The sequence below is a fragment of the Cibotium barometz genome, chromosome 62, assembly GCF_041138505.1.
Source record: "Cibotium barometz isolate CiBa-2024 chromosome 62, ASM4113850v1, whole genome shotgun sequence".
NCBI classification, from domain to species: domain Eukaryota; kingdom Viridiplantae; phylum Streptophyta; class Polypodiopsida; order Cyatheales; family Cibotiaceae; genus Cibotium; species Cibotium barometz.
Window position 1 is genome coordinate 14918146 of NC_141107.1, and position 21963 is coordinate 14940108.

General features: G+C 43.1%; 1 protein-coding gene across 1 annotated transcript; it reads right to left on the minus strand.

Annotated features, from left to right (window-relative positions):
• Window positions 1-4226: 4226 nt before the first annotated feature.
• LOC147604173 (ABC transporter I family member 21-like) lies at window positions 4227-19935 on the minus strand. Its single transcript, XM_086795293.1, has 6 exons — window positions 19666-19935; window positions 19253-19413; window positions 5162-5213; window positions 4945-5081; window positions 4756-4842; window positions 4227-4614 (listed from the first exon to the last, which is right to left on the minus strand). Exons 1-6 carry the CDS (start codon window positions 19838-19840, stop codon window positions 4324-4326), a joined length of 903 nt encoding a protein of 300 aa, XP_086651419.1. The 5' UTR covers window positions 19841-19935; the 3' UTR covers window positions 4227-4323.
• Between the last annotated feature and the right edge of the window lie 2028 nt (window positions 19936-21963).

The window sequence follows — 21963 nt, forward strand, 5'->3', positions numbered from 1 at the left end:
TTCCTATCCTATGGCTCAAAAATTTTCCATAAACCTTCCAAGCTTTGTCCAAGAGCCCCTAAACTTTTGTTTTCTTTACCCTTTGGATTTTTGTGAGCTTCTTTCTTTTCTTCAAGTGCAAGTATCCATAGCTCTAATACCATTGATCCGGGACCTCATATACTTCTTGAAGAATTAATCAAACTCACATATACATTAAGGATTACATCATTGAATTAAAATAAATTGACAAAATTGAGCATAAAATAAAATAAAAACATAAGATAGAGTAGACGATACTTCACCACATAAAAAGACAAGTATTGGATGCAATCTCTCCCCTCAAGCATGTAGCTCCCACTTCCACAACATGAGTATTTTGAGAATTGTATTCAATATATAGCCCAAGAAGCTATTAATAGTTGTGTGTACAAAACTTTTCAACTTTTGGGCTTTTGCTTTACACATAAATAACCTTGTCAAGGTTTCTAAGGTTTATACATATTAAACTTGATAGACTACAAACTAATTGATAAAATTTTAATACATGATTAGTACATGATCTTCATCTTCATATCACTACTCAATCCACTATCCATATGACACGTCAATCGATATCCTCGTATAGTACGACACCTCAATCAGTATCCTCGCATTCCATACGACACCTCAATCAGTACCCTCGTACATCTCGATACCTATACTCATAAACATAATCCGTGTTAATTAAACAATTAATTGAACACATCAATTAATCCCAACATCGTTATGAGAAATAGATAACCACAATATCAAATTACATGTACCAACAGACACCGCGCACACGGACATTCCCAATATAAAATAAGAAATATAATTCCCAATAGTCAAGAGTAATTTTCATAACACAAAGATCAAAATCGAATGGAATGATGGAAATGTAAGTTTTTACTTAAAGCCTCATGAAAACAGTTAAATGTACTATTATAGATGCCTTTGATAGCACTAGAGTGTAGAGAGTACCTAAGGATGTGCCTGGGCCTAATTTTCTAAAATAAAAGCTACAAATAAAGAGCTAGAAACTACTAGCAAATAAGCTTGTATTGGTGGGGGGAAATACCATCGCTTAAGTTGTACATAAGTCAAAATGTTATCACTCATACACCTTTACATGCTATTTTGAACTTGGGAGCTCTCATTCTATCTTCCATCTTGATGTTCTTGCTTTTCAAGCTTGTGTATATTCGCATGTGTTCTTGATACTTGTGAGCTTATAGGGTTTCATTCTAACTCATGTGAGTGTGCTTGAGGAAAGTGGTACCAACTAAAGATATGACTAAAATCTTACACTGGGTTGAAGTGAAGCTAGAGGTAAGAAGTGTATGAAGGTTCAGACAGGAGAGGAAGCAATCCATAATACAAAAGGAGAAGCCGACACTATACAAGGTGTGGAGAAAGAGAACGGACTTGAGAGAGACAAGAGAGAGAAGATTGGGAGAGTGTTTTTCCAATGCTTTATTCCTATGAACCTTGGAGAAGGAGTGGACACAAGCGAGCAACCACCTCTATTGGTTTCCCTTTTGTGTCTAAATTTATGCCTCTCTTTTTTTTTACCTCCTAGTGGTATGAAAAGTCTTGTTAAGAATAAAGTCTCTCTTTTTTTTACATAGTTTCTAGTGCACTGAATTGATGTTGAATCCATTGCACAATGAGGAGCAATTAACATGTATATTTTATTTTTTAAAAAACTAAACAATAACAAGACCATGTCCAAGAAGAGAACCACCCCCCTTTTTGAACTTCAATATAATCAAACATGTAATTAATGTAAATCCCAAAAGAGGGTTATGCTAGTGGAAAGGCAAGATCTGAAGGCAATCAATGAGCCTTTTGTATCGAACAATATCAAAAGCCTTCCAAAATTCCTCTAAACAACTAATGCATTTTCTTATACGTGGCTTGTGCATCAGTCGTTCCTCAATATTTTCTCTTAAGAGAGAAAATATATGTAAAGTGTAGTAACTAAATCTAAAATGAGTGTTTTTTGCCTCTCCATGTGCTTCTTTGCAAAAGATCTCACCATGTATTTGAGTGCTAAGGTGTAGATCTTACTCATACTCACCATGATGGTTCATCACTTTTGTGGTTTCATAGGATCTCTATCCTTGTGTATAGGAATTATGGAGTTGAGAGACCAAGTCTAAGAAAATCCTTGGTAGACAACCTCATTGAAAAGATGAGCTAAGGCATTGGCAAACGTCTTCCATGCATAAGGTGAAAACTTTGCATGTAGTCCTTCATGCACCATTGCTTGATAAAGAAAATGAGGAGGGTTGGGTGTTTGTGACAAATCTAGTGATGGCTAGTTAGGGACTTCAAGGATTCCTTGCATATATTGACTCATGTATGAGCGAATATCCCTTTAATTAAGAATCCTCAAGCAATCATGAGACTCGTTATTGAAAAGAACACCCAAAAAAAACTACCTACTTTTCCCTCTTCTTCCTATGGAGAAATCCCTATCATTCACTTTTAATAACCTTAGCTAGAAAAATGCCTTTTGCTTCACTTATACTCTTTATGCTTGCACTCCTTGTTATACTTCTCCTTCAAGCTATGGTTAAAGAAAAGGCATACATCAGTTGCTCCATGATGCTACACGAGGCTAAATTTGAGGCAATGGGTGGTAAGACAGAGAAATTTTGGAAATCCCATTAAATGGGAGGCAAGATTGAGACAATATGGAAATAATCAACTATAATGGAGCCATAACCACAAGGGGAGGAAGGCCGCTTTATTTGGGCTATTTATACATCCCATCAGCTTGTCTTAGATCTAGTGAATATGGCAACAAGCAAGGCCTCTTTACTTGGGCCATTTATATATCCTATTATTATAAATAATCATCCCATAAGCTTGTCTTAGATATAGTGAATATTAGTCAGATTCACTAGCACTTTCTTGGTCCTCTTTGCCTCTTGATGTGTACATTCCGATGGGGGTTCATTTTTGTAGCACAGTCATCCTCATGGACGACATTACATTTAACCATTGGTTTCTAGTACTAGCATTGATATCTCCAAGTAAAAAGCCATGATTCTCTACTATAAAGGTCTATTTCCCTACATATAGTGATCCATTGCGAGGTGTAAGTATCATACAACAAATAAGAACATGATGAATCTTCACTTGCATATTTTGTACATTTGTATTGTCCTTCACCACATGGACACATCACAAAAAAGCATAGCTAGTCCAAGTGCACCTATTGTTTGTCTCCTCAAGAAAATATTGAAGGCAACAAGAGTTCGTTCTTGTGATCCTTTTAAGCCTCTCCTATTAATTCACACTAAACCCATCACTCTCTATGGTTATAAACCTCATATCTATGATGATATCACCAACTTGACTCTATGATATGCCTCCTCATCTATGATGATATCGCCAACTGGTTCAAGCACACATGGTTGATCTATACATGAATTTTTAAACGGAGTATACAAGAAGCCCAACAATCTAACTTAAACTCATGATTAACAAATTACAAAGCTAACCTTTATTCATTTTACAAAGGAATGAAACACACTTATTAACTTGGAAAGGAAGGGGAAGCTATATTACCTAGCTTTACAAAGGAATGAAACACACACAATAACTTGGAAGGGAAGGGGAAGCTATATTACCCAACTTTAGGCTAGTAATTATCAAAATAAAAAACTTGCCTTATTGCATCATGATTCTGTTAGAGCCAACGGGGTTGGTACCTCTTGATGGGGGGGATCATGAGTTCGAATCCTCACTGGTGCACCCCTTGGTGCGTGCACTCTAACTTGAGGGTAAGAAGGGGAAGATATACTACCAAACATACCCAGTTCCAATATATCATTTTAAACTACCTTTGATATCCTCGTCGATAATCAAAATGTAAAACTATTTCAATGATGAACTGATATTAAATGAGCCTTGAAAACACACTGAGCATACAGTTTAATGTGTCTCAATTTCCAAATTCATTACTAGACTCTTTGAGCCACGCCCTCATAAGACCCTTGTGGTGATCTTTTCTTGAAAGGTAAGAAAGGGTGATCCTTTCTCGGACCATTGAGTTCTATATATAGGAGTGTTTCAAGCCAGAGCCCATGCATCAAGCAAGGGCATCCAAGCATTTCAACAAACTTTTATAGTAGGAAAATTAGCTGTTCATTCATAGGTGTAGAGCAATATGAATAGTATACTGATTGCCAAAGACTCTTGGTAGAGCACACCAATTGCAATGACCATTATAATATTACAATAATTTTATTTTAAAAAAAACTCAGTAAATCTTTGAATATGATATTCACACTCAAAGAAAATGCAGAATGCCTATCGATAATAAGCCATATGACGGCTTGATGCCCATGGGGAGGCAACAAGAGGTTTTACAGAACGGTTGCATTCGACTGCATCCTTACGCATCCTCGTGTCTCTCTCTTTTCGCAGCCAGGACTCAACAACTTGAAGTAGATTTTTAACTTGCCCAACAGAATTGAATTCAGGAATTTCCATAGTCCTCTGTAAACGCTTCAATTTTCCATCCTCCACATATGCCAGATGAGATGCCCATGTCTCTAAACCATCAAAAATGTGGGTTGCATATATGATTGTGGCACCCCTCTGCCAGAAAATCCAAAAATCAGCAGTAGACTTCTGGCCATATCCTATACAAAAGCATCAATTGGCATATAATAGCATTCATTATTCACCAAAGTGAGACACTACTTGCTAGGGACTTATTGCAGCTTATGGACTTATCACCTCTTCACATTCTCTGATAAAGAAGCTTAGCAAATCCATTCGTGCTACAACGTCCAGGTCCACTGTTATCTCATCCAACAGTAACACCTGTCAAACGCAACAACAGTTTGCCAGGTGCTGAGAAAGCTACAGAAGCTCCTCTCCCATGACCAATTTCTCTAGTGACAAACTACGTCAAGTTGTGCCCACCTGAAATGGTTGGAGAAGACCCATGCAAATTTGTACCCGACGCCGTTGCCCATCAGACACTTTGTGCATCCTCCACTCTAAGTCGATATCCAGAAGTTCTATCAACTCCTCCCTTCGATCAGGATCAACTCCCTCCACTGCATGGACCGTAGCATAAGCATTAGCCTTCCCATGGAGCAAGAAAGATTACACATTACTTGCTAGTGAGCAAATTTACCTCCAAAGATCATGTGCTCAGCTGAAAAATCCCCCTGCAAAGGGATTTCACCCTGCCAGAAGCAAAGCAGTCATATACCCTAACTGAAGGATCAATCCATGGGGATCACACTTCTATTAATTATGGCAAAGCGTATGAAGATCTAAAATTGTCCCAACTAGGGAATCATCCCGATAAAAGTTCAAATATAAAATATTTCACTATGGTACAATCATTGATCCTTGAATGCAATGTTGGATGGTTTCTATGCACCAATTGATGCAGGCTTGCTCTTGCAGGGTTCTCTTCTCTTTGGTTTCCATCTTTGAGCTCTTGGATTGTGATCAACCAGCTTGTAATTGAGGGAGAGGGCTCTTGTCACATCACATCAACTACGCCAGTGTCCCACCGGGGAGCTCAATAGAAAAGTTTACGTGAGAAAGAACTAAAAAAAACCCCCAGTCCGCACTTCAAACATGGTGACAGTGAAAGCCATTGAAAGAATTTTAAAGCAGGTCACTTGCATGGGTTATGGGCAAAGATTATGTGTAAAATCAAAAAGAGAAAACATGAAATACCTCAAATGGCATAATATGATGTTGCATGTAAACATTAGCTTATTAAAGACCCAAAAACTGAAATTTCTGCAAGCCTGCACCTTATTGCAGATCTGTTATCTCCTAGCTCCAAATTCATATGTAGCTTGAACTTCATGGGCAAGTCAATCACAATGTCCTCTACAACTTTGTAGAAGAAAGTTTCTTCAAAATCTACACCGCTTGAGAGCAATAGGCCTTTCTTTTCTCGCCTATTTTTTGGATGTGCGAGAATTATAGCAGCCTACTAATAATGCTAATCTTGAGGTAAAAGTTGATGACGGGCTTAGCAGTAGGGTCTGTCTAAAAGGGTTCAAGCTTCACGGGCACCTAGAGCCAGTTTTCCATTACAAGAATAAAATGAAAGCAGATACATAACAAGGTGTTTGCGTCGGTGTGGACTTGCAATCCACCAAGGACAGCCCCGCGTCTTCCAAGATCTAGCGTTAGGCCAATCTCATACTACCCACCAGTGGGCTCTGAGCAAGAGCACACGAGCTCTAGGACCATGTGGTAGCAGAGCCGATTCGAGCAAGACATTGGAAGACGGTGTGTCCAAACAAGTCAGAAACAACAGAATGAGCGGAAGCAAATGGTCCTCTCACAAACCCACCAGACAGATGTTGGAAATATCAAGCATTATCCATCCATTTAACGTAAAGCCAAAACCTTAGAATGAATCTGGATGTTGTAATTGAGCAATGTAAGAAGTCAAAAGCCCAAGAATCTACCTAGAACAAGGCGCCTAGATCAGGTGGGATTAGGAGGATTCCGATCACCATAAAGTGAGCCCAAATTGTAGGAGAGGTGCCTAGAATCATGGGATGAAGATTAGGGATGATTAATCCACCATTACGTGGTAATGGCAAGCTAAACGCGTGTACTCGGGCCTATTTAAAAGGTCTCTAATCAATGGAGATCGAAGCATGTTGTATTATCATCATCTTGCACTCATTATGTTTATCTTTTGAATCGTTAGTGTTAATCACTTCAAATTAGGGAGCTCACAATGTTTAGTATGTGTGTCATGCATAAACATCATGTCCTAGGACCACTTCTATCCACCCTAAGCTATCCAAACATCATAATCAATAAGTGGTATCAGAGCTACTTTGATCCTAAGCCTCATTAGTAAATAACTTACCCCATCATTGGTGATTTATCACTCAGCGATTGCCTTCAAATTAGCTGAAGCCCTTTGATATGCTGAAAGTAGATGAGCCTAGTTAAATGCCTATGTGCTTGGTTTGAAGTAGAATGGCTCAAAGAGGGAGATCTTAGTTGATTTCCAGAGAGGGGTGTTTTATAAAAGAGAAGGGAGAAAAAACCTCTTAGGGGTCATCCATTGGGCCAATGAGAAGCACACACATCACATCTTGGAGCATGTTACCCACTGGTTGGTGAGAATCAAGCATTTTCTCCGTTTTCTATAAATAGTCATTAGAAGTGGATTAAGGGTGATTATGTGCACTAACCCTTGCCATTGAGGATTCAAACCTGAAATTAGGGAGCTACTATTTCATTATTTTGCAAAACCCCTTCGATTTGGGCATTCAAATGCATCCTCCAACCTACACTACATTTCTGCCTATGTAATTAAGGGAGAATGGTAATTAAAGAGTGTCATTAAGCATTTAATCACTGTTGTTAAGGGTTTAAGATGCATTCTCCTTCTAAGGCTCGTAGGATTTAAGATGCATTCTCCTTCTAAGGCTCATACTCAAGAAAAGGCTAAGTACAAATCTAAAACGAAAACCATTAAATCCAAGACTAAGCTCCATTATTACTCATGTGCCAAAGCCTTATGATTCTCTAAATTTCTTAGCACTCGCATGCATTTGTATGGTGAGGGAAACTAAGCATACTGGTACTTGGCATTAGAGACTGCCCTTGAGAGTCTCAAGTGGTAAGACCATCCTCATTGCATCATCATGGCATCATACTCAAGTTCATGGAGGAGGGCTTTCACACATGGCAAATGAACATGGAATACATGCTTATGAGATCCTACAGAGAGTCCTGTTTCTTCTCTCAGCAACACCATTTTGATGTGGTATCTAGGGAGTTGTGCATTGATATATATACCTAGATGAATCCCGGAACATACCCAAATTCACCTTTTAGGAACGTGCATGTTATATACTCATTGTAGTCAACCCACAAGACTATATAACTATCAACTCCATTATGCATAGTATGGACTAGATACTATGACATCCCCACTAACATCATCAGTGCCCAATGGTGGGTGTAGAACTCTGTATCAAGATATGCTCTCACACATGCACTCCACACACACACACACACACACATAAGAGCATATCTTCACACAAAGGCCTTTGTACTGAGTTTCTGTCAAATCTTCGGAGATGCAGGATAGACTCAGCCATAATGAAGCCTAGAAATAAGGGAAGTAGCAAATAGAAAGAATTAGTACAGCAAATAAGTAGTTGATAGGGCAAATGCACCGCCAAAGATAGAAAGAATAAGCACAATATCAACTAGCTGCAACTCGGACGAAAAATTCACAGAGTGAAATTTGCATGTCCGCTAATACGGCTAAATTATATACCTAGATGAATCCAGGAACATGCCCAAATTCACCTTTTAGAAATGCATGTTATATACTCATGGTAGTCAACCCACAAAACTATATAACTACTATCAACTCCATTATGCATAGTATGGACTAGATACTACGACATCCCCACTAACGTTGAAACCGGCCTTCAGAAATCTGACGGGCGGTGAAACAAACACTCGCACACAAAACACTTCATCACCCATGGGAACCTGGAAAAGTAAAACAAACAGGGGAGCTAGAGTGCACCTGCAAATAGTACAAAGACACCGATTGGCCCCAAACGATGTGGCGTCCCTTGCGGTATTTCTTTACTTGATCAAATATGAGTACAAAGTACAACTCGTAGATCCTCTACCAATAGGATCTCTTATAGTTTCACCCAGGACTTCCAAATAAGAACTCTCGTTATTACAGCAAAGCATTCCATAGAGAAGGCACACCTATACTGTCATGTGCACAGTGTGTATCTACCGTGTGCTATACGCATGCAAGACTAGTTTCGAGGCTTGGGGAAGCTTGGAACTAGGCAGGTTGATTGACGAGTTGAGTTAGGGAAATACTAACGGGCGGGCACCCAAGTATGGACGGGCGGGCACCCAAGTGTGGACGCCCGATGATCGGCCAAGAGCCTATAAAAGGGTGGCCAAGGTTAGTTATTGTATTATAGAGAGTCTCACGAGTTTGTGAGAGCTCTATGGTCTTGGAACCTGGATCTAGTGCAGACGTGCACTTGCTTTATGCAGCCGAGGCCGGCAGCAATCTCGAGGCCCGTGAGGGCAGCTTCGTGGCGGTATGGGACGTCGCGAGGAGGAGATTGGTCGGTACATCATCCTAGTTAGCTCAGCTCGTGGCTCGGTGGGGACAGCCAAGACTGTGGGCTTGCCCACGGCTGTCATGGTTGGGAGGTGAGTCAGGCCTGCACCCCTTTTGCTTGTTTGTTTGTTCGTTTGTTTGCAGGATTCGAGTTTCGAACCAAGATCGATCACGAGGGGATTCGTGGGGATTTGACAGTGGTATCAGAGCATACCTCGTGAACGAGTAAGTCGGTAGGTAGAGAAGACGAGGTCGAAGAATGGTATGTGTTGAAAAAGCTTGCTGTTTTTTCTGTGCAAACTGCAGATTTCAGATTTGGTATGTGTGTTTTTTCTTCATCAAAGAACCCCATGTTGATGGGGGATGGTAGTGTTGTAAGGGTCGTTGCTTTGCAAAGAAGAGGGAGTTGTTGGTGCAGTCGCATAAACTGCAGGAAGCGAAATCATAAAAAGCACGTTTGTTGCTTTTCGTTGTTCGAACGAGAGAGAGAGAGCGAGAGAAGTGCTGGATCGCTGGCGAGTGGGTTTGCTGGCGAGTTTTGTTGACGTGGCAGGCGAGCAGGTGCGTATGCAGGTGGGCGCATGGGCCTACGTGGCCAGGCGGCCAGGCCCATGTAGGCGCCTAGGCCAGGCGGGCACGCGCCCAGTCCAGCCCAGGCCAGGCCAGGCCTGCGCAGCCAACCCAGGCCGGCGCCCAGGCCACGCAAGGCTGATGCCCAGGCCACGTGATCCTGTGGCCAGGCATAGGCGCAGCCTACTCCCCTCTCCAAGGTTTAATAGTGTTTATTTTTTTTTTAAGACAATAGAATATATATATTCATATATAGATATATATATTAATATATATATATATACTTATTTATTTATTTATTCAAGAAAAAAAACAACACAAAAGATCTCTCACGTTCTCAAGTTTTCAAGCTCTCAAGCTCTCGAGTTCGTTGGCACTTTTGTTGTGCAAAGATCGAATTTTCTCTCCACGTACCCTCTTCACGATGTCGACCCAAGAATCAAAGTTGGAGCCCCTCGTGGAACGCGAAGGCTTGCCGGCTACGGAAGGTACCGATGCCGATCTTTTTGACAATTTTGTGTCAAAATCAGATTTCCAAGAGTTCAAAGTAGCTCTCGAAGCTTCTTCGACGGAACGTCAGGCACAAATCGCAGCCCAGATGCAAGCTTTGCAGAACTCCATCGCTCTATTGACCACTACCCTCTCTACTTTCTCGGGTATGGATACCTTGGCTTCAACTTTAGGCCCCAACATTACTCCGGAACCGTTTGGGGGCGAGCAAAAGCAGCGAACCAAGGAGATCGTGGACACTTGGCTACATAAGTGGCAAGTTCACTTTCAGTTTCATCCATATGATGATGGAAAGAAGATCCAGTTAGCAGCAGGTTTCCTGTCCGGCAAAGCTTTGCTTTGGTGGAAGGAACTGAACCCTAAGCCAACGACTTGGGCACAATTTGAAGATATCTTCAAGAAAGAATTCCTCAAGAAAGAGGATGACTATGATGGTGTTGCCCGGTTTTCAGCTTTGACCATGACCTCGCAGCACCTCACTTATGAGGTCTACCTCCAAAAGTTTCGAGGCTTGCAGATGAAAGCTACAAAGATGGATCCCACTACTCTTTTGGGGTTTTTCGTAGCTGGTTTACCAGACTCGTACCAATTTCAGGTTAAAAATAACAAATGTAAAACTTTGGACGAGGCCATCCATTCAGCTCGTATCTATGATGATACGATGGTCTCTTCCAAGTCGAAACCCGTTACCGAGCAGGGGAACAAGCATAAAAGAAAGTTCTCCGCACCTATGGCTAACACGACTGAAGGCAAGTCTTCCGAAAGAAAAAACGACTCCTTAGGGCTTTGAAGCTCAAGAAGGAAGGACGTTGTTTTATCTGCGAAGAAAAAGGACACATGCGTAATGAGTGCCCGAAGCAAAAGGATACCAAGTCAAACGCAAGACCCAAGCCAAAGGCAGCTAACCGGTTGTCTTTGACAGGTACGTCAATTACTGTACTTTCGCCCTAGTACTTGTTCTGATTGTCTGTTCAATTCTAAGATATTTGGCTTACATGATCTTCTCCGAGTTTATGGAGAAGTGCATGGCCATAAGGTTCACATTCTTTTAGACCTTGGCAGTTCGCATAATTTTGTTAACTACAAACTTGTGCAGAAATTGAGTCTTGATACGACACTCAGCGACCATACCTATGAGGTGCGCCTACCTGCGGGAAGGCAAGTTTGGGATAGCAAGGTGGAGATGCTTCCAATCCAGATTCAGGACTACAAAGATACTCTGGAATGCTATGTTATGCATCTGGAAAATATAGACTTGTTATTAGGGATTGAGTGGTTTAAGACTCTTGACGTCCAGATAGATTGGTCTAGTCATATTTTTTCTTTTCAGCATAGGGACACCAAGTATAGTATTTTAGGTGATTGTATTCATCCCTCTCTGGGACCTCTTGTAAATACAATTGATTTTGGAAATATAATGAATTCTTCTTTGTATACCGTTTTCCATTGTGTATTGATTCCACTTTCTTCTTTTCTCATCCCTTCCATGGATGTGAATGAATTAAGTGTATTTGAAAGCAAAGAATTACAGAAGATACTTGATTCATTTCAAGATGTATTTCCTAAGGAACTGCCATCGGGTTTACCGCCTGAACGGGCAGTAGATCATCGTATTGACTTGATCCCTGGTGCTCATCCTGTGAGTATTCCATCTTATAGGATGAGCCAAGCTGAGGAAGATGAGTTGGCTAAACAACTCGAAGATTATTTGAGGATAGGCCAGATCCGTCCAAGTAAATCACCTTGGGGTGCACCTGTGTTGCTTAGGAGAAAGAAGGACAATACTTGGAGAATGTGTATAGATTTCAAGAGATTGAACAAGTTGACCATTAAGAACCGTTATCCTCTCCCTAGATCAGATGACTTGATTGACCGGTTAGCAGGAGCGAAATATTTCACGAAGATAGATTTACGTACTGGCTATCACCAGATACGTATTCATGAAAGGCATGTCGAAAGAACCGCCTTTCGGACTAGGTATGGCCATTACGAGTTTCTCGTATTACCTTTTGGATTAACCAATGCTCCAGCTACTTTCCAGCAAATGATGAAAATTTTTTTCGTGAACATTTGGGGAAATTTGTGGTGGTGTTCCTGGATGATATTTTGATTTATAGTCGTACTCTTGAGGATCATGTCAGACACCTCACGATTGTCTTAGCTATTTTAAGACAGAATCGACTATATGCTAAATTGAGTAAATGTGAGTTCTTTATGACCAACATCATTTACTTGGGACACAAGATCACTAGAGATGGATTGAGCATTGACTATGACCGAGTTCAGAAGGTTTTGGACTGGCCTATACCACGAACAGTGAAACAACTTCGTTCTTTTCTCGGTTTTGTAGTTTTTCTTCGGAAATCTGTACGGAAGTACTCTCAGCTCACACTCCTGATGACTGTATGTGTGTGATGCGGATGATTTGAGAGGAAGGAAAGCTCGTTGGGCAGAGTTAATGCAAGATTTTGATTTTGAGATCCGTCATCGGAAAGGGTCCATGAATAATATTACAGATGCGCTTAGTCGGATTAGAGAGGTGAATACTTTGTCATTCACCGAGATTTCTACTGACTTATTTCAGTCATTGAGAGGGCTTTGCAGGACTGATAGTTATTTTGGTCCATTTTGGCAGAAGATCCAGGACGGGAGCTCATTGATTGACCAAGACTCGGTGACTAAGCGGTCTACTATTCAGGCTGCAGGAGGTCAGTGGATGATTCGGAATGATTTACTATTCCGTAATGACAAAATTTGTGTACCACAGATCCCGGACATTCGGTCCAAGATTCTTAAGGAGTGTCACGACGCCCCTTCTGCTGGACACCCTGGGGTACACAGGACACTATCATTAGTGAAACACACTTTTTATTGGCCGAAGATGAAAGGGTATGTAGAAGATTATGTTCTCAAGTGTCAAATTTGTCAGGCAAATAAATCTGAACGCTTTAGACAGGCTGGGTTGTTGCATCCTTTGCAAATCCCAGGTAATAAATGGGAAAGTATTTCCATGGATTTTATTACCGGATTGCCAAGAACACATCAAGGCCACCATTCTATTTGGGTTGTGGTAGATCGCTTGACAAAAATGGCTAGATTTTTATCGACCCGGAAGACTATTACAACTACGCAATTAGCTCGGCAGTTTATCGAGCAATTGTTTAGACTGTACGGGTTACCGCAGGACATAGTCAGTGATAGGGACTCTAAGTTTACGAGTGACTTTTGGAAACTTGTTTTTGAAAAGTTGGAAATAACTTTGAATTTGAGTTCCTCAGATCATCCTCAATCTGATGGCCAGACTGAAAGAGTGAATCAGATTTTGGAGGATATGCTTCGAGCATATGTATCCAAAAGACAGAGTTCATGGGAGGATTATCTTCCTATGTTAGAATTTGCTTATAACTGTACTAAGCATACGAGTACAGGGTTTAGTCCTTTCATGCTTATGTATGGTTTTCAACCAAGATTACCTGTTACAGTAGGATTCTCAGGACTTCAGCATGATGCAGCACGTAATTTTTTGCAAGATATGCAGGAAATGTTACAAGTTGCAAAGGAATCTATTAGAAGTGCTCAAGACCGAGACAGGTTTTATTCTAATAGACATCGTTCTCCGAGAGAGTTCTCTGAAGGAACGATAGTGTATTTGCGAGTTCCGAAAGATTCCGAGACTTTACGGACAGGTCGATCTCCGAAATTATCCCCTAGATACTGTGGGCCATTTCGTATTACACGACGGATTGGTTCAGTTGCATATGAATTGGATTTGCCTTCTCATGTGAAAGTTCATCCTGTATTTCATGTCAGTAGACTTAAGGAAGTACTGGGTGGAGCAGATCAGTTAGTTACTCCTCAAGAAATTATAGATGTCGAGGACATGACATTTGTTCCGCACGAACCTGAAAAGATTCTTGGATTTCGTGAACGAAGATTGCGTCATACGCTTATCATGGAATACAAGATCAAGTGGAAGGATCGTGTTGAGGAGGACGCTACATGGGAGACATTGACTTCTCTTCAGAGAGATTACCCTAGCTTTTTAGTGAGCTCAAGAGTGAGCTCTTAGAGGAAGGGGAGTATGTCATGTGCACAGTGTGTATCTACCGTGTGCTATACGTATGCAAGACTAGTTTCGAGGCTTGGGGAAGCTTGGAACTAGGCAGGCTGATTGACGAGCTGAGTTAGGGAAATACTAACGGGCGGACACCCAAGTATGGACGGGCGGGCACCCAAGTGTGGACGCCCGATGACCGGCCAAGAGCCTATAAAAGGGTGGCCAAGGTTAGTTATTGTATTATAGAGAGTCTCGCGAGCGAGTTTGTGAGAGCTCTATGGTCTTGGAACCTGGATCTAGTGCAGACGTGCACCTGCTTTATGCAGCCGAGGCCGGCAGCAATCTCGAGGCCCGCGAGGGCAGCTTCGTGGCGGTATGGGACGTCGCGAGGAGGAGATTGGTCGGTACGTCATCCTAGTTAGCTCAGCTCGTGGCTCGGTGGGGACAGCCAAGACTGTGGGCTTGCCCACGGCTGTCATGGTTGGGAGGTGAGTCAGGCCTGCACCCCCTTTGCTTGTTTGTTTGTTCGTTTGTTTGCAGGATTCGAGTTAAGAACCAAGATCGATCACGAGGGAATTCGTGGGGATTTGACATGTACGACACCTCTCTGCTTGAAAAGATCTTCTCTATCTCTACCATGGATCCCACAAACCCTTTCCCAAACAGCAGTAGGGCTGTACTAAACCACATGTCCTTCCTATAGTCACAGCTTGCATGTAACCTCGAGAAAACTAGAACCTATTCACATGAATTCCAAAGACATGTTTCCCACATGAAACCAAAGACTTGTATCTGATAAACCATAGACCTGTATCCCATAACCATAGGCCTGTTTCCTCGATACCAAAGTCTTGTTTCTTCTCGAAAACCAATGTCCTGTTTCCATGACAGATAAACCACATATGCACCATCCAATCACGGTGCCAAAAACAAAGAGAGAGAAAGACAGAGAACGTGTCAAGCAATCCCTGAATACACATAAGTCCAAGATGAAGAGCAACAACACATCTCTTCCAAGAACATCATCCTGTGCATATGTAGCTTGATCCTCTGCATCCTAATCTCGTAAACAAAACCTACTTGTTGAAGAGAGAGAGAGAGAGAAACCCCTCGGCTATTAGCCCCTCGGTGCCTCCTTCAACTCACCTCCTTCCAAGAGAGATAGAGTCAAGCGTGCCGTTAAGCCCTTGCGCCTCTGTGGCTGCCTGCATTCCTTCTCGGTGCCCGACTGGCTGTAGAGAGTCTCCCGCCTTGCGCCCGTTGCTGGCTGAAGCCCATACGTGCCACCACCTCGCGTAGAGAGCCTCCACCTGATACATGCCGGGCTGCCCTGACTGGCTGTAGCCCACCTGGCGCCCGTTTGCTAACTGAAGCCCGCCTGCCTGTAGCCCATGTGCGCAGCAGCACCCTGTAGCCATGTGCGCAGCAGCCCTTCCTGAAGCCCATGCGCAGCACTTGCGCCTTGTAGCCCATGCCCAGCAGCCCTGTGGCCATGTGCGCTGCAGCCACCTGTAGTCCATGCGCACAGCAGCCGGTAGCCCATGAGTGCAGCAACCGCCTGGCCTCCCCGTGTGCAGCAGCCGCCTGGCCCCTGTGTGCAACAGCCTGCAGCCCATGCGCAGCAGCAGCCGCCCTGGTCACCCTTGTGCGCAGCAGCGCTCACCACCTATAGACCGTGCGCAGCAGGGCCAGCCGCCTGTAGCCCAAGCGCTGCGGCACCCACCGCCTGTAGACCATGCAGCAGCAGCGCTCAGCTGTAGCCCTTGCGCACAGCACTCGGCACTCGCTGTAGACCACATGGCAACCACCTCTCCATCACATGGCCACCCTTCGCCCTTTTTTTAAAAGAGGTGATTCGCTTTTTTTCAAAAACGCCAAAAGCAACATTAAAAACGCATGCCTCCAATAATAATAATGTTTTAAGTCATCAAAGGTTTAAAAACCTTATAAACTCAACAACTCCCTTTTGTCCCCTTTCACACTTGGGCTGGCCACACTTAAGAGTTTTCCTTTTCATATCCAACTGATGCCTGTTCACACTGTCCATCCCGTGCCCATGCCCGTGCCCACCTGCTTGTTGTCCAGAGGGAAAAACACAGGGTTGTAACATACCCCCCTCTTGAAAAATAGCAAGCGTCCTCGATTGCACTCAATAACACAGTAAGCATCCAATGAAGAAAGAGTCCCCATATGACCAAAGCAATGCCCCTCCAGTGCATGTGGATGATGAAACAATCATCCTGAACAATAAGGCCACACTGTCACATTGAAGTGACAAACAACTCTTGCTTGTTCCTTCAGAACCTGCAACAAAAGTCTAAAACCAAGTGGAAACACGTAACCTGTGTTAGCCAAAAACAAAACCATGCATCATTCTACATATGACAAACATATGCATGACACATATATGCATACGCAAACAATATGCTCCTCAAGATGCTCTACCCACTCCAGAATAATAGTCTCAGGATTACTCGCAAGCCTTACACCCATGAATATCCCGCAAGACCCACGACTGATGGTACACCATGCGCATATGAAAGCATTCAATGCATCTAAACTATACATCCACTAAGTACTTCCCACATATGTCCCTCTTGATGCTTTACCCACTCTGCTCATGGCCATCCCACAGGAGCCACACTCAATGATGCATCCATGAACATAATAAAGTACTTGATCTATCATACCAATATATGTGCATCACACGACACAATCCAGAGTATTACCCAATGTATTCTCAATGGTACCAGGATCCAATGGCACCAGAATACAATAATACCTCAAAAAGTGTATGCATACATGCACAAATAGGGTTCGATCCAAATATCCATGAACCAAACCAACTCTAGGACTACTCGCAAGACTTATGCCCTCCATAGAGTCTCAAAGTGTTAGCTCAGGTTGCAGCAGACTTCGAGTTAAACCAAACCATGCCATTCCAAAGGAGACCAACTCCAGAAATAGCATCATCTCATGTGACTAGTACACAATATCATAGAAGTCCCATAAGCAGATATATTGTCAACCTCCATTACCTTCGGGTGAATACAAAGATGTCACCAAGCGATTCCTAGATGAAAAACTGAGCCTGTCTATAACAAGGGAGTGGAGGTGCTACCCCCCTCTTGAGCATCAGGCAATGATCCAGACCCATGCTCTGCTGAACCTGAATGACAAGGGAGTGGAGGTGCTACCCCCCTCTTGAGCATCAGGCAATGATCCAGACCCATGCTCTGCTGAACCTGAATGAGCCGTAGCAAGAGTCGGCTCCAACTCAAAGGCATCAAGATAAAGCTACAATACCTGAGGTGAATCTGCTAAGTCACCCTCCTCCATCCACTTCGCATCCATCGGTGAATAATTCTTTAAACTTCACAAGATAGCAACGGGAAACTTTACCTTGTACCTTTCTTTCCTTATGTGCCACTATCTGCTCGGGAATAAGAACCTCACTAAGTTTCTCTGCTTCCATCTAAGCCTCATCTGATACATCCACAGGCACCAAAAACCTGCTTGCACTCCACCCAAATGGTAAGCACAAGTCCCCAATGAAGCATAGTAGATCACCACTGCTAAACATAGAAAGAAGCTGCCTTCCGAACCCATGAAGCCTCCGTGAAAGATACCACTGGTGACAAAATGTCAAAAGCCATAGCCTTTAACCCATGTTTTGCACCATAACACTTCAGCTGCTTCTTGTTCCTGGCTGACTACTGGTGTCTTTTCTCCTGAGCTTCATCCTCAGCTTTCGCTCTTCACCTCATATAGGCAAAGACACACAATCCTGTACTGCCTCCTATACTTCCTTTCCAGTTTCCACATGTTGAAGCTTTTGATGTGACAACCACGGGCTCACCTCCTTGAGAAAGTCGACAATATCCCAGCAACGGCGGAACCATGAAACCGGCCTTCAAAAATCTAATGGGCGGTAATACAAACACTCGCACACAAAACACTTCATCACCCATGGGAACATGGCTCTCTCTCTCAGATCTAGATCTGAGAGATCCTCCAGAGATACAGGAGTGCCCTTCCACAGGCGGTGGAAGGATCCACTTTGATCCCCTCACAATGTGTGACATGTCATTGCTACACATGGTAGCAATGTACCATTGGCACTTACATGGCTGTTTTTCTCTCCTTTCAGCTGTTGGGTTTTTTATGTTTTTTCCATGATTCAGTCAATTCATGGACACATTGTAACACTTTTGGGTCTCATAGACCCTTTGGTCTTTTGTAGACATTAAGCCTTAAGAATAGCTTTCTGTCCTTGTATTTGAGTTTGAGGATGAGTAACTTACAGCACAGCCAACAGTTTTACTCCAGGCAATCATGACACCCACCACGCAGCCTCATCCAAAGGAAAGAGAAAACATAGACACAGCAACCTTTTAGCCTAAGGAGTCACCAGAGAGAGGGCACAGTCTCTCCAAAAAGCCTGATGGCCCACCCCGAGAGATCTAGACCTACCAATTGCAGATATAAGACATCCTCAAACACCACAGAGATGTACCACCTCAGGAGGTGGACATTGTTGCGCTATACACCATTCAAGAGGAGGAGGATGTGCTTTGACTCTCTTTTTTGTATACATGGGCTCACATAGTGCATGGGCCATTTTATCTGGTAGATGTTTATTTTTTTCACAGTATCTCACATCCAGTTATTCATGGATCATATGTACTCATTTTCACTCTCATAGATCCTTTGGGACTTTCTAGATGTTTAATTTCATTCTCTCTCTCTCTCTCTCTCTCTCTCTCTCTCTCTCTCTCGGTAGCAATGTACCACTAGCACTTACATGGCTGTTTTTTATTCCGTTCAGGTGTTGGGTTTTTTATGTTTTTTCCATGATTCAGTCACTTCATGGACACATTGTAACACTTTTGAGTCTCATAGACCCGTTGGCCTTTTGTAGACGTTAAGCCTTAAGAATAGCTTTCTGTCCTTGTATTTGAGTTTGAGGATGAGTGACTTACAGCACAGCCAACAGTTTTACTCCAGGAACCTCCTAAGTAAGCAAGCTGGCCACTGCAGACCAAAGAAGTGTCATGGAAAGCAGAACGGCCAAGCACACGGACTACGTCAGTGCCGCCCACCATGTGCCTCCCAGCGAGGATTTTAAGCAAAGTGGTTTTACCTGCACATACATTACATAATAATGTGTCAAATTATTCTCTTATGTCCCTTATAACAATAGCACATCCATTCTGACCAGATTTGTCCCTTAACACGTCCATTCTAAGCATTGACAAGTTCCATTATGTCCCTTGTTACAAAAACATATACATTCTGAGCAGGGTGCAAATCCATGACATAAAATTGTGTCACGTTATTCTTAGTGTTAAAGCACATTATGTCCCTTACATCGACAGGTATTTGGGGAGCTCACCGGATCCATTGGCCCCAACAATAAGGCAGCGCGAGCCGGGCTTTAGGTTTAGGTTGAAGTTGGCTATGAAGGGGGCTTGGCCCGGGTAGCAGAATTGCAAGCCACACACCTCCACGTTGTTGTCTTCCTCTCCTGTTTCCTCCTGTACACCCTCCTCATCACCGACACTCTCCATTGTGTGTCGGTCGAACTACGGTTGCGTCCTTCAACAGTAAAAGAGATAAAAGCTCCAACTTCAATTGTGTCACACCCACCACCACAATACAAACAAGGGCTCCCAAATAGTAAGCCCACACTACTCCTAGGCTACCCTCCCACCCTAAATATATATCGAGTATTTTTTATGACTACTTATTTATTAGTTACTAGTTAGAACCATATCCCTCCACTTAGAGAGAGAAAGGGGCATCGATCATGAGATAGAGTTATTTAACTGAAATGTTTCTAGGAATTGTCGAGGCACTAAATCAAGAAAATGGTTGGTCAAACTAGATGCACCATCGATTTTCTCCTTCCAGCAGAACCAAATTGAGTATCATCATCCACGTGAGAAGCGCATGCATAGGTCACAAGGAAAGTAATAGGCATGAACCCACCTCCCGGGCATAACATGAGGCCTTAGAACACTGGTACTAGTTTGCAATGCTCGGCACCTTAGAGACCCACCTCTAGGCTAGTCTAGATCCAGACCCACACAAGGCATGCTCGACACCGAGTTACGATCTTTCCCATGCTTTATAGGTATTTGTTGCTATTACTTTTATCCATACACTTATGGGATACTTACGGGATAAATATCGAGCTCTCTCAATAGCTAAGTGCTTGTGTGTGACACCCTTAGCCCCAAGATATCAACACATTTCCATACCATGGATGTAACATACTTCCTCCTTTAAGAGCTCTGTCACGTAGCTTGTAACAGCAAGTGGGAGCTCAACCGGATGCGGAGTTCGTATGCCGGAGCACAAACGGAAGGTGCATCCAGGGTCTAGGGGTGCGGGCGCCCAAGTCAGAGCACTTGGGTGGCCAGGCAAGCTTATGGATGCACAGGCCCCTATAAGTGCCCGAGAGTGTGGTGTTATCCACATCCTCCTCTATGGTTGGGTGTGGTGACTAGAGCTCCTTGCCCTCTTTTGGCTATGGTGATGGTTACCACGATGTGACATTGGTATCAAAGCTAGCATTGTCATCTTTTTTGCTCACGAGCTGCGTTTCGATTCGTCGAATGGCCTCTCTCTCGTTGCTCGCCGCACGTGAATTGGCTTCAAAAGCGATAAAGCTTATTTTAATTTATTTTTTTTATGGCTATCTTTCTCTTTCATTTTTCGCTTTGCTCTTTGTAAGCTTAGAGGGAGAGCAGCGATGTGTGAGCTTAGAGGGAAAGCAGCGAAGTAAGTTCAAGAGTTTCAAGAGTTAAAGGATGGTCTTAGCATCATCTCAAGGCAGAGCTTTGACATCAAGTTCCCCCCATCAACTATCATAGGTGCTGGGTCTATGAGTTCTACCTTGGATGAGAGCCATGCTAAGAGCGTTAGGAATGTTAAGTTCTCCAACAAAGCTACTAGGCCACCATGCCTCTTGAGCTTCTCCGAGAGGTGCTCTAGCATGTTGAAGCCAATGAGAGCAATTGGCCCTCCTGAAAACACTTTGTTGACTGCACGTGCGTCTGCAACACATAAAGAATTGGCCGCCCAAGCCCGCGTGCGTTTGCAGAAACTGGAGAGACATCTCCGAGCCCAAGCATTGTGCAGCTTAGTCAAGGCCACGACTAGGTTGGCCTAGTTTGGCCAGCCTACACAACCCCCACTTCCAACATCCTAGTTGCAAGAAGCCAAGCCTAAACTCTAGCCTCCCACCACAGCAACTGAGCATAGAGCTTCCCACAAAGTCGGGAGAGCATTACTTTGCACACCGCCTTGATGACCTTCCCATCGTGCTGGTTCCATCGGCCTACTGAGTGATCTCATGCTATTGTGTGGCTTGGTGGCCGTCGGCGACGCTACTGTCGCCTGTGGCTTGCCATGTATTTTTGTCTTCATCTCCTGCATTTGCGACAAAAACAAGGCTCCACAATGGCAATGCAAAGAAAGAGGAGGTACCCAACGCTAAGAAATAGGGGATAAGGTTTATTAAAATTTTGAAAAAAATAATAGAGTCAGTTCCCACGCGATGAGTGCATAGCCACACACTGTGAACTTCAACGGTGGTTAGCATCATCGTTAGCATCATCAGGGTCAGCAATTTGTAAGCGTATTTGCTCATATTTGTGACCATTTGCTCATGTGTGCATAGTCACAC